This window comes from Emiliania huxleyi (genome assembly GCF_000372725.1).
Source record: "Emiliania huxleyi CCMP1516 unplaced genomic scaffold EMIHUscaffold_327, whole genome shotgun sequence".
NCBI lineage: Eukaryota > Haptophyta > Isochrysidales > Noelaerhabdaceae > Emiliania > Emiliania huxleyi.
In genome coordinates this window covers 63,312-73,865 of record NW_005199544.1, presented here as the reverse complement: position 1 = coordinate 73,865, position 10,554 = coordinate 63,312, and the positions used below count along the sequence as shown (strand labels likewise).

The window sequence follows — 10,554 nt, the reverse complement described above, 5'->3', positions numbered from 1 at the left end:
TGGTGAGTTTTAAGATAATATGCACCTCAGTATTAAGAGTAGATCTGTGTGGTGAGTTTTTAAGATAGCCGTAATATGCACCTCAGTATTAAGAGTACAGATAGATCTGTGTGGTGAGTTTTAAGATAATATGCACCTCAGTATTAAGAGTAGATCTGTGTGGTGAGTTTTAAGATAGCCGTAATATGCACCTCAGTATTAAGAGTAGATCTGTGTGGTGAGTTTTAAGATAATATGCACCTCAGTATTAAGAGTAGTTCCATTTCACAGTGGCACAGCTCGCGTTACACAATCTTGGTTTTTGGTCATTTGCGCGTCCTCCACAAACATGCCCCAGGCGGGCCTCGCGGGCGCACTGGGCGCCCTCGCGCTTGGGGCGCTTGCAGCGACCGCTTCCAAGCCGGCGCCCGGGCCCGTGAGTGCGCCTGCGCGGCGGCTGGTGGTCTCGTTCGTCGTCGGTCTCGAGGGCACGGGCCACCACTGGTACTACGCCTTTTGGGCTCAGCTGGCCGCGCTGGCTCTCAACGAGGTGGCCTGCGACCAACGCCTCGCATGCAGGCCCAACAGCTCGGCCGCGATGAAGGACCTCAGCGACCTGGTCGAGCGCATCACCACGCCGGAGCCGAACTCGCTCGAGCCAGAGGCTGCCCTTGTTCGCCAGTTGGCCGTCGCGCTGGCAGAGACTGTGCGCTCGAGTCCGTCCGCCACCGGGCTGGGCGTGTGGACGTGCTCCTTTCACTGCGGTGGCAAGAAGAGTCTGGACGAGCGATACGGCCCCGGCCGCTGGCCCAAATTAGTCGCCCTCGCACGCGCCGTGCAGATGGCGTCGGCCGCCCTCGCGCCCGGCATCGGTCTCGAGCCCGCCTTCCTCGTGCTCGAGCGATCTCCGATCGAGTCTGTAATATCCTTCACCAAGCACCGCCACATGAGACGAGGCGCCCTGAAGGCCTTCGACAACATCGCCGGCATGACGCGCTTGATGCGCGACCAGCGTGCGATTCTGGAGAACGAGCTCGCGCTGCTGCTGCGCATGTCTCGCGCGCCAGCCACGCCGGTGCGCATTGCCGTCGCCAACTTCTCTGCGCCGCCGCTCGACGCCGCCGGCCTCGCCTGCCTTATGCAGCTGTCGAGGGCGAGCGTGCGCGACGCGCTCGTCGCCACCGCCATCTCCAGCGCCGCAACGCCAAAGTGGATCAAGCTGATGACGTCGGCCTCGCACGGAAGCGAGCTTAACGCCGCCGAGAGCGCGTACGTGCTGGACCAGCTAGGGCGCTCGGACGAGCAGCGCCAGCAGAGCGTTCTGGCGTCCCTCCCTTCGCTCAAGGCTTGGGCGGCGCGGTGCGCAGCCAGCACGGCGGAGACGGCGGCTGGCCGGAAGAAGGCGGCCGGGCCCGCCAGGAGATGTCCCCTCCCGTGGTCGGCCACGCACGAGTGCACGCCTGCGACGCCGTGCCGAGGACCCTTCCCTCGCGTGCTGCACCTCCTCTGGCCGACGCGCGACTTTATGTTTGCGGGCCACGCCGCCGAGACCGAGGAGGCGTTACGCCACGTCGGCCGGCTGCGCCAGCTCAACCCGGGCTGGGAGCTGCGCGTGTGGACCGACGAGGACTGCGAGCGGCTGATGAGGAGCGCGATGCCCGACCGGCTGCGCGCGTGGAGGGATCTCACGCCCAAGATGAAGCGCTTCGACGCCATCCGCCCGCTCATCCTCCACGTGTACGGAGGCATCTACCTCGACGTGGATGTCGAGTGCGCGCGGCCCTTCGACCCGCTGCTCGCGGACCGGCCGACCACCGCCCTCCTCCTCCGGGCGCCCTGGAAAGCGGCGAACTCGCACCAAAAGGGCCTAAAGTGCTTGAAGCTGCACGACCAGCGCGCGTGCGCGCCGGGGTGCGCCTCGCCGCCCGCCATGGCGTCGGGCAACAATCTGATGGGCGGCGCCGCCCGGCACCCGCTGTGGCTGTACTACCTCGACCAGATCTACGACCGGAAGCTGCCGCCGCAGGGCGGCGAGCTGGTGTCGGTGGCCACGCACACGGGCAACGGCGCCCTCGAAAGGGCGGTCTTCGCCTTCCTCGCGGACCATCCCAGCCACCGGGGCAGCGTGCGGCTGCTCGCGGCGCACGAGATGCAAAACACGCAGCTGGGGCAGGCCGACTGCGGGTACCTCGTCGGCGAAAACTACTCGTGCTCCAGGCTCGCGTGCAGGCACGTCAAGTCGCTCTCCCCCGTCGAGATCCAGGAGGGGGGCGACGATAACGCGGCGAAGCAGCGCAACCTGAGCCGGCTGAGGAACCTCCGCCTTAGGGGCGCGGCGGAGGGCGGCGGCGGCGGCGGCGGCGAGAGCGAGCTGCAGAAGCGGTTGCGGCGCTATCGCAGCGAGGGGGGGGCGGGGGACCCGAGGGTCTCGGGATTTGATCGGGAGTACATATAAAAATAAAAGCATGAAAGCAAAACCGCGCCCGGCACACATGTCCCTAAATCGGCCTAATCGCCCTAATGATTTAATCGGCAAACCGACCCAAACCGGAGCTTCCGACTTGCCGGAGTGAAGCCGAACGGTAGGTGGTGGCTCCTGGCTGTGGGCTATGAGGACACATAGGGCTTGCGCTGGCGAGCTCAGAGGGAGGGGGCGGGGACGGCCGGGCCCCGGTGAGCCCCGGGTGAGGCCCGCCCCCCTCCCGTCCTCGGGCTACTGTGCCGCCATGTGCTTTCTCACCTCACCTCGCCAGACATCATTGCATGGTGCGCAGGATGGTGCCGCACATTTTGTCCTGCCGCCGGCTGCCAGCGTCCGCCGCCGGCGGCTGGTCGTCCTGCAAGCGCGGCCTCTCCGCTTTGCTCTTGCCCATTGCGATCCAGCGCATGTGGCACTCGCTCCCTGTCCAGCCCGGCAGATGGCTGGCGAGCAAGCCCCACGTCTTCTTGTTGTCGGACCGCGCCAGCAGCGGCGCGAGCTCGCGGAGGCGTCGGTCGGCCTGCGCTGCCGGCAGCCGCGTCACCGGCGCGAGGTGCACGCGCGAGACTGCCCGCGTCAGAGCGGGCGGCGCCACAAAGTACCGGCGCTGGACGCGCGAGACGTCCGCCGCCTACGCGACGGTTCCGAGAAGGCTCCGAGAGGGCTCATGGAGGTCGTCCCGCTCGCCCGCGTCCGCCGCGCCCGTCGGATCGCATCGAGCACGTCGAGCGCCGGCGCCGCGTCGGCGGGGACGGGGGGGCCCACCCGGGGCATGCGAGAGCCTGCGTCGTGAGCACACGCGGCTGCCGCTGAGGTATTGATCTGTCAACTATCGTCTCAGCGTGTGTGTTCTTGTCGTTGTGGGCGACGGGCGGATACCCGACTGGAGATCGGCATAGAACGCCATGGACAGGGGTCAGCTGACTATAGCTTAGTGCATGCCCTCTCGAGTGCCGGTGGGGGTAGGGTCTCTGGCCTTAGAGCGCCTCGCCAATCGCCCTCCAGGGGGCGGACGGCGTCCGGCTGCCAGTACTCTCTGTCCTGCGACCCCGCCTCGTAGTCGAAGCGGATCTCCTGCCGTGGACGTGTCGTGGACGTGTCGTGGGCGCGTCATGGGCGTGTCGTGGGCGTGTCGTGGGCGTGTCGTGGGCGTGTCGTGGGCGTGTCGTGGGCGTGTCGTGGGCGTGTCGTGGGCGTGTCGTGGACATGTCGGTCGAGAACGTGGGGAGGGGAGGGCGGCCAGGAGGGACGTGTCTCGGAGGTGTCTCGGAGGTGTCTCGGAAGTGGCCTCTCCTGCCCCGCGGCGATGGGCTCGCTCGCCACGAGCCACATCGAGCCTACGTTGAAAGGGGGCGTGCGTGATCGAACACAATCCTATCGCAGCCTTCTCACAGCCCTCGCACAGCCACATCCCCAGATTCACGCGGGTACGGGCTGGCGGAAGGCGCGGGGTCTTGGTTCAGCATCTACGACATTGAGCCGCTCAGCTCGTACTCTCGCGCGCCGGTCGCGAGAAGGTCCTGCGTGATGCACGTGTCATGGACGTGTCATGGACGTGTCAGACGAGAGAGAGAGAGAGAGAGAGAGAGAGAGAGAGAGAGAGAGAGAGAGAGAGAGAGAGAGAGAGAGAGAGAGAGAGACCGAGAGAGAGAGAGAGAAAGAAGGTCCTGTCTACTCCGCATCTAGGCGGCGCGTACTGGCCAGCACTCCAGCCGAGCGTTCGGCGTCGCCTAGGGGAAGGCTCCGACAAGGCTGCGAGAAGGTTCCAGGTGCTGGCCAGTGCCCCGAGCGTTCGGCGTCGCCGAGTGGTTGGCGAAGATCGCCGCGTGCCGCGGCAGGCTGTACTCGCCCGGCACGTTGTCGCAGTTGCCTGGGAAGGGTAGCGAGTGCCCGTGGCTGTGTGTCCGACGCGTCGCTCCAGTGTGTACGCTGAACGCGCGTCTCGAGTCGTGGCCTGACTGGTTGCGTCGCATCTCAATCTATCTGTGCTGCCGTCGACGAACACGCGCGTCCGAGGCAGCTGCAGCACGTACTTGCCGTCGCGCGTCTGCAGCGGCAGCGGCAGCCGCGGCCCGCCGTACTCACAGATCGCCTTATGGACGCGTCAAACACGCGTCGTGGACGTGTCTTGGACGGGTCTTGGACGGGCCACGCCGCCGCACTCCCTGATCGCGTGCTAGCCCCGCCGCGTGGAGTGTGCTGAAGTCCCTCGCCCGATGAATAATTGTACAGCGCGCCTGGCCGGCCACCAGCGGCGCCCGCGCAAAGAGGCCGCGCCCGCCGATGCTTGGGCACTCTGCGACAAACGCCCACGTCGCCGCCATGATGTCCGTCGTCGACGTCACCCGCCGCTGGTGGAAGTCGACGATGAGCGAGCGGTCGGCGATGTTGGCCTGTGGACGTGTCGCGGACGTGTCCTGGACGAGCCACGGACGTGTCCGATGCTGGTGGGCACAAGCAAGGAGTCGTCTCGCGGGGTCACACAGCGGGGGCGGTCGAAGAGGAGCAGGGCGCACGACGACGACCCTGGTGGAAGAGCTGGCCCAGCGGCAGTCCGAGGTGTGCGCCCCGGCTGAACGGCGTCGGTACACAGGCCCGCAGATCGCTCCGTGATCGTGTGTGTGCAGCATCTGGACGGCGCTCGGCCTCGGGCTCCCACGTGTCGTGCTCCGGCGCCCAGCCGAGCCAGCGGACGCGGAACTCCCACCCGCCTGCCCGCCTCTTCGAGGCGCGCTGGTCGACAATCTCTTCGACGTAGTACATGTCGCGCGAGATGGCGGCGCAGACGTCCTGGCAAGCGGACACCTAAAGCGGGCGGGTGCCAGCCGTAGTCCTTCGGCGTCTGGCCATGTTCTTGCCGACCCCGCGGCGTGTGGGGTATGCTGTGGTCCCCTCGCCCTAGTGTGTGCTGCGCGTGCGTGCCCCCGCGCGAGGACTCTTGTCTCAAACCTGCGGCGCGTCGCAGCTGTTCGCGCGCTCGTCGGCGTTCATCGCACAAAACCAAGCGGCGCCCCCCTCCTCGACGGTCTCGCCGCGGAGCAGAAGCCGCCACTTGGCGCACCGGTCGCACTGCACCCACAGCGGCTCCTCGCCCGCGGGCCCCTCCTCGCCCTCGTGGGGCGTCGCCGCCTCTGCCTCACCCGAGCGGCCGCCTGAACTGGGGCGCCTCCGCTTCTCTCGGCTGCCCGCCCGCGGCTTCTCTCGGCTGCCCGCCTGCGGCTCGTCCTCCTCACCATCCAGCTGCACGAAGGCGCACCTTGCCTTGCGCGAAGGCGCCCGGCTGCGTTGCCCGCACAGATCGCGCAGCGGCTCGCACGGCCCGTGGTGCCAGTCGCGCAGGCTGCACCCGGGCGTGCCGCACACCTTGACGCCCCTGCCGGCATTGCTGCCCAGGGCAGCGTCGCGTCTCTTCGCAGCGGATTGGCTGCTCCGCACCAGAGGGACTCCGTGCCTCGGCTCCACCAGTCTCTGTCCGTCTGCCTGCCGCCCAGCTCTGTTCCTGCCGCACGACCTATTCGCTTCGATGGCCTCATCCCGCTCCCGCATCACCTCTCGTAACTCTGCGAGCATCGTTCGACGATGGCGCGAAGCAGAGATAAAAAGATCTTCACCTGCCAAAAGCGCATGTCTTGAAGGTCCGATACTGGAAGCCCATATAGGCACCTTACACACTCCCCCGCAGTATCGCACCTCTTGAGCGACACTACGTTTCCGCAGCTGGGGATTCTCCGGTTACCCCTCTTTGTACCCGTGCTGGCCGGATTCCTCCTCCGAACAACTCAAGTTCGATCGGCCCCAGTCTCGAACTGGCAGCCACTCATCTCACCGGAGGTACCATGTCCGAGGAGGCCACCGGCCAAAAGCGCATGTCTTGAAGGTCCGATACTGGAAGCCCATATAGGCACCTTACAAAAAAATTCTGGGGCCGCACGGCACTGGGCCGTCTGTTTCAAACTGTCACGGGCCGACACCGCACACATGGGCTACACATGGACATGCCCGTGTACCATTTCACGGCTTGCGCCCTCGCCAGCAAGCGCCCAACGACCCGCGTACACGTTGAAGAGCACTATTGGAAGCACTTGAAGCATTTGAGGTGGAACGCCTACAGTCAACGTGCCCACGCTGCGTGAGAGGCAGTGAGAGAGGGAGAGAGAGCCAGAGAAGGGACACACCTCATCCTGAGGCGGCGATGACGGCGAGCGGCAGTTCGGAGCGAAGGCGGAGTGTTGCGACATGCTTCCACGACCGACTCAGTCAGGTAGATCTAGGTGAAGGCTGCATGCACATGTACATGTACAAGCGCATGTGCATGTGCATGTGATGTGCATGGGCATGTCTATCCGCGAGCCCTCTTGGGGGGCAGTCACATAAGCCGCGACTTCGTTTTCTTTATCTTTTTGCGAGCCCTCCCGGAGGGCCCTTCCGACCCCTCTCGAGCCCTCTCCCGCCATGAAGATCCTCCCCTGTCCGACCGTCCCTCCGAGACCACCCGGCGTCCGGGGAGGGGGTTAGCCCTGTGGAGCCCTCCCGACCGACGCCGATCCGACGGGGACCCCTCCAGCCCTGTGGGCTGGCGAGCCCTCCGGTCGGAGCCTCGGAGGGGTGGAAGTGGGAGGGCTCGAAGACGGACCTCTCTCGCTCCGGGAGGGTGGAGGGGTGGAGGGTGGAGGGGTGGAGGGGTGGTTGAGCCCTCTAGGTCTAGCTCTATCGATATAGCCCTACCCCTCCCGCCGTTTTAGGGCCTCCCCACCCGCTATGACAGCACAGGACTCAGGAGATCCGCGCTCGCGGACACGTGTACCGCTGTACGGGAGGTGTGCGGGGGCTGAGCGTTTAAGGTAAGGTAAGCTAAGCTTAGGCAAACTTCTCTACACACACAAAGCCCCTTGGTGGCTGAGGCAAGCGCCTCGCACTTTCCTCACGCGAGTCGCGACACTGGAGACCTGGAGCTGGTCCCTGGTGCTCAGACACCGCGCGCCCACACCTCGACCTTCTTGGGCAGCAGCTGGTTTGACAGGTCCTCTCCGTGGCCTAGGCAGCCGCATTCGCCCCTGCCCCAGGTAAAGACAGCGCCGTCGGCGGTGAGGGCGAGGCTGTGGAAGCCTCCCGCCGTCACGGCGGCGACGCGCTGCCCAGCCAAGGCCTCGATCTTCTTCGGCAGCAACTGCAGCTGCTGGTCGCCGTGGCCCAGCTGGCCAGAGCCTCCCTCGCCCCAGCTCCACACAGCGCCGTCGGCGGTGATGGCGAGGCTGTGCAAAGATCCCGCCGACACGGTGACAACGCGCCGCCCTGCAAAGGCATCGACCTTCTTCGGCAGCAGCTGGCGCTGCGCGTCGCCGTGGCCCAGCTTGCCCCAGCCTCCACAGCCCCAGCTCCAGACGGCGCCGTCGGCGGTGACGGCGAGGCTGTGGAATGCTGCAGCCGACACGGCGACGACGCGCTGGCCAGCAAAGGCCTCGACCTTCTTGGGCAGCAGCTGGTCCTGCGTGTCGCCGTGGCCCAACCGGCCAAAGCCTCCACAGCCCCAGCTCCAGACGGCGCCGTCGGCGGTGATGGCGAAGCTGTGACTGCCTCCAGCCGACACAGCAACGACGCGCTGATCAGCAAAGGCCTCGACCTTCTTGGGCAGCAGCTGGTCCTGCGTGTCGCCGTGGCCCAGCCGGCCAACGGCTCCATAGCCCCAGCTCCAGACAACTCCGTCGGCGGTGAGGGCGAGGCTGTGGCTGCCCGCAGCCGACACAGCGACGACGCGCTCGTCAGCAAAAGCCTCGATCTTCTTCGGCAGCAGCTGGGCCTGATCGTCGCCGTGGCCCAACCGGCCACCGGCTCCATAGCCCCAGCTCCAGAGAGCTCCGTCGGCGGTGATGGCGAAGCTGTGCGCAACGCCAGCCGACACACTCACGGCACGCTCGTCGCCCAGCGAAGAGGAGAGGCGGGTCGGCGTGTTGAGCTCCGTCACGCCCTCGCCGTGACCGAGAAGGCCTGGTTGGTAGGACGGCGTAGAGCTGCACGACGAGAGCCGCCCCTCGCCATCGATGAAGACGCTGTGCCGATCGCCTCCCGCGGCCCTCGCCGGCGGGTTGGACTCGCGGAGCAGCGCAGAATAGCACACCCACCGCACGGCGCAGCTCTCGCCCTCTGGCTGCGCCGGCAGCTCGAAGCCGCGCTCTTGCGCCCACAAGCGGATGCCCTCCACCGCAAGCGAGGCGTGGAAGAGCAGCGAGACGGCCGCGACGCGAGCGATGTCGATGGGGCTGTCGCAGCGAGAGAGGATGCGCTCGAGGAGCTCCCTGGGGAGGTCGAGGAGGCGGGCGGGCGGCGGCGCGTCTGGCGAGGGAGCGGCGGTGGCGGCGGGGGCGAGGCGGCGCGAGCGGCGGCGCGGCAAAGGGGACATCGCGAAAAAAGAATTTGCTGTGCCAAAAGAATTTGGTTGCGATTGGTTACTGATTTGGTAAGAATCAGACGCACTTACCGTTCGCAAACTCAGGGTGTGTGGCAGCCAGCTGGCTGTGTGTCTTGTGAGCTTGTTTGTGTCTGTGTGTCGAACGGTAAGTGCTATAACAAAACTCCCTCGCACGACACCGGTGTCGTGCGCGAAAAAAGAATTTTGCCAGAAAACTCCCTCGCACGACACCGGGTACGCGTACGGGACTGGCACTGCAAAGGCGACGGCTTCTAAGCCGTCGCCCTCACAGATGCCGTCATCCTCCTCACAGTACACAGAGGCGTCGTCGGAATGGTAGTCATCCCGGTGTCCGAAAAAATAATTTTACAACAAAAGGCGGTCGCACGACACGATTCCTCACGGTCACGCGCGACAGGCGAGGCGCGGGCGACGGCTTGCGAAAAAAGAATTACAATGCTCGGGTGTAGCCGCCACTTTCCTGCCTCACAAGGGCGGCGGCTGTCCCGGAAAGTGAGAAACGCCGGGCAGCGTGGTGCACAACTTCAACCTCCCATACTCTTCGTTCCGCTCCTTTCGGGCTGTCGTCGCGCGCGCGTTTTTGGGTGTTTTTGCTGGAGTCTTCTCTCGACAAAAAGCCGCGGCTCGAGAGCCCTCGATCCGCGCTCGCTCGAGTTGACCCGCTTGTCACCTTCGCGCTATCCGATCTAGTGAAAATCACTCGTCCACCTCCACCAGAACGGGCTCGCTGACCTCCCACCACCACTCCCCAGCCTCCCCACGCCGCACCGGGACCATCCCGAGGACCGCTGGCGTGTGCTCCCCCTCAATGGGAACAGCGCGAAAGGAGAAACGGCAGTCCTCCTCCCTCAGCTTCTTGTGCATGCAGTACTGCTGCTTCAGCTTTCTGAACTTGGTCCTCATATTCAGGTTGAAGTGCATACCGACCGCATCGCCGGTGCGCCGCGCCCACAGGGAAAATTTCCCGTTCGCCGGCAACACTACTGTTGCTGGCGCCGCTGCCGGCGCCGCCGCTTCTGCCGGCGCCGGCGCCGCTGCCGGCGCCGCTGCCGGCGCCGCTGCCGGCGTCGCTGCCGCCGCCGCCCCAGCCGACGAGGCTGCCCTCTCCGCGCCGCTAGTGGCGGCCTCTACCGGCGTCGAGCGCCGCTGTCGCTTTGGGGCGGATCGAGCAGCCTCCTCCTCGGCGGCCGAAGGCTCCTCCTCCTCCTCGGCCGCCGCCGCCGCCGCCGCCGCCGCCTCGGTGGCTGACTCGGAGGTGGAGGCGGCAGACAGCCCCGGCGGGGGGGTCTGCACCTCTTCGTCCTCGTCCTCGTCCTCGTCTTCGTCCTCGTCCGCCGCCGCCTCCTCCTCCGCCTCCTCCTCCGCCACCTCCTCCTCCTCTGTGGTGTCGTCGCCGTCCTCGATGCACGCCTCCACCTCCGCCTCGTCCTCGCCCTGCCCTCCGGTGCTTGGAGGGGCAACCTCCGCCGCCACCAGCCTGCGCGGGCGGGGCGGGCGGGCGGGTGCAGGGCGGCGGGCGGCGGCGGTGGCGAAACGGTGGGGGCGGCGGTGGCCGCCGCCGTTGTGGTGGCAGGGGTGGCGAGGGTGGCGGGGCGGGAATGGGCGGGTCTCGTGAATCCGCCCCCGCCGCCAAGTATGGCAGGAAGCCCTGGGGGGGGGGGGGGGGGGG

At 66.4% G+C, this 10,554-nt stretch overlaps 3 protein-coding genes across 3 annotated transcripts in view; 1 reads left to right on the top strand and 2 right to left on the bottom strand.

Moving 5' to 3' along the window:
- Positions 1-328: 328 nt before the first annotated feature.
- Positions 329-2,434, top strand: EMIHUDRAFT_117197 (hypothetical protein; the record flags this gene model as incomplete). Its single annotated transcript, XM_005773780.1, has 1 exon — positions 329-2,434. One exon carries the CDS (start codon positions 329-331, stop codon positions 2,432-2,434), a length of 2,106 nt encoding a protein of 701 aa, XP_005773837.1.
- A 1,754-nt stretch (positions 2,435-4,188) lies between these two features.
- On the bottom strand, positions 4,189-6,028 carry EMIHUDRAFT_241238 (hypothetical protein; the record flags this gene model as incomplete). Its single annotated transcript, XM_005773779.1, has 8 exons — positions 4,189-4,328; positions 4,418-4,550; positions 4,621-4,809; positions 4,914-4,984; positions 5,095-5,248; positions 5,408-5,610; positions 5,692-5,831; positions 5,970-6,028. The coding sequence occupies 8 exons, from the start codon at positions 6,026-6,028 to the stop codon at positions 4,189-4,191; spliced, it is 1,089 nt and encodes a 362-aa protein (XP_005773836.1).
- A 3,444-nt stretch (positions 6,029-9,472) lies between these two features.
- The window catches only part of EMIHUDRAFT_458372 (hypothetical protein), a gene marked incomplete at its 5' end in the record, with an annotated part of 2,106 nt that continues 1,024 nt past the window's right edge, over positions 9,473-10,554 (bottom strand). Inside the window, one exon of the mRNA XM_005773778.1 lies at positions 9,473-10,362. Coding sequence (XP_005773835.1) covers positions 9,582-10,362 — 781 coding nt within the window. The 3' untranslated portion in view covers positions 9,473-9,581. The remainder of the gene's footprint in view (positions 10,363-10,554) is intronic.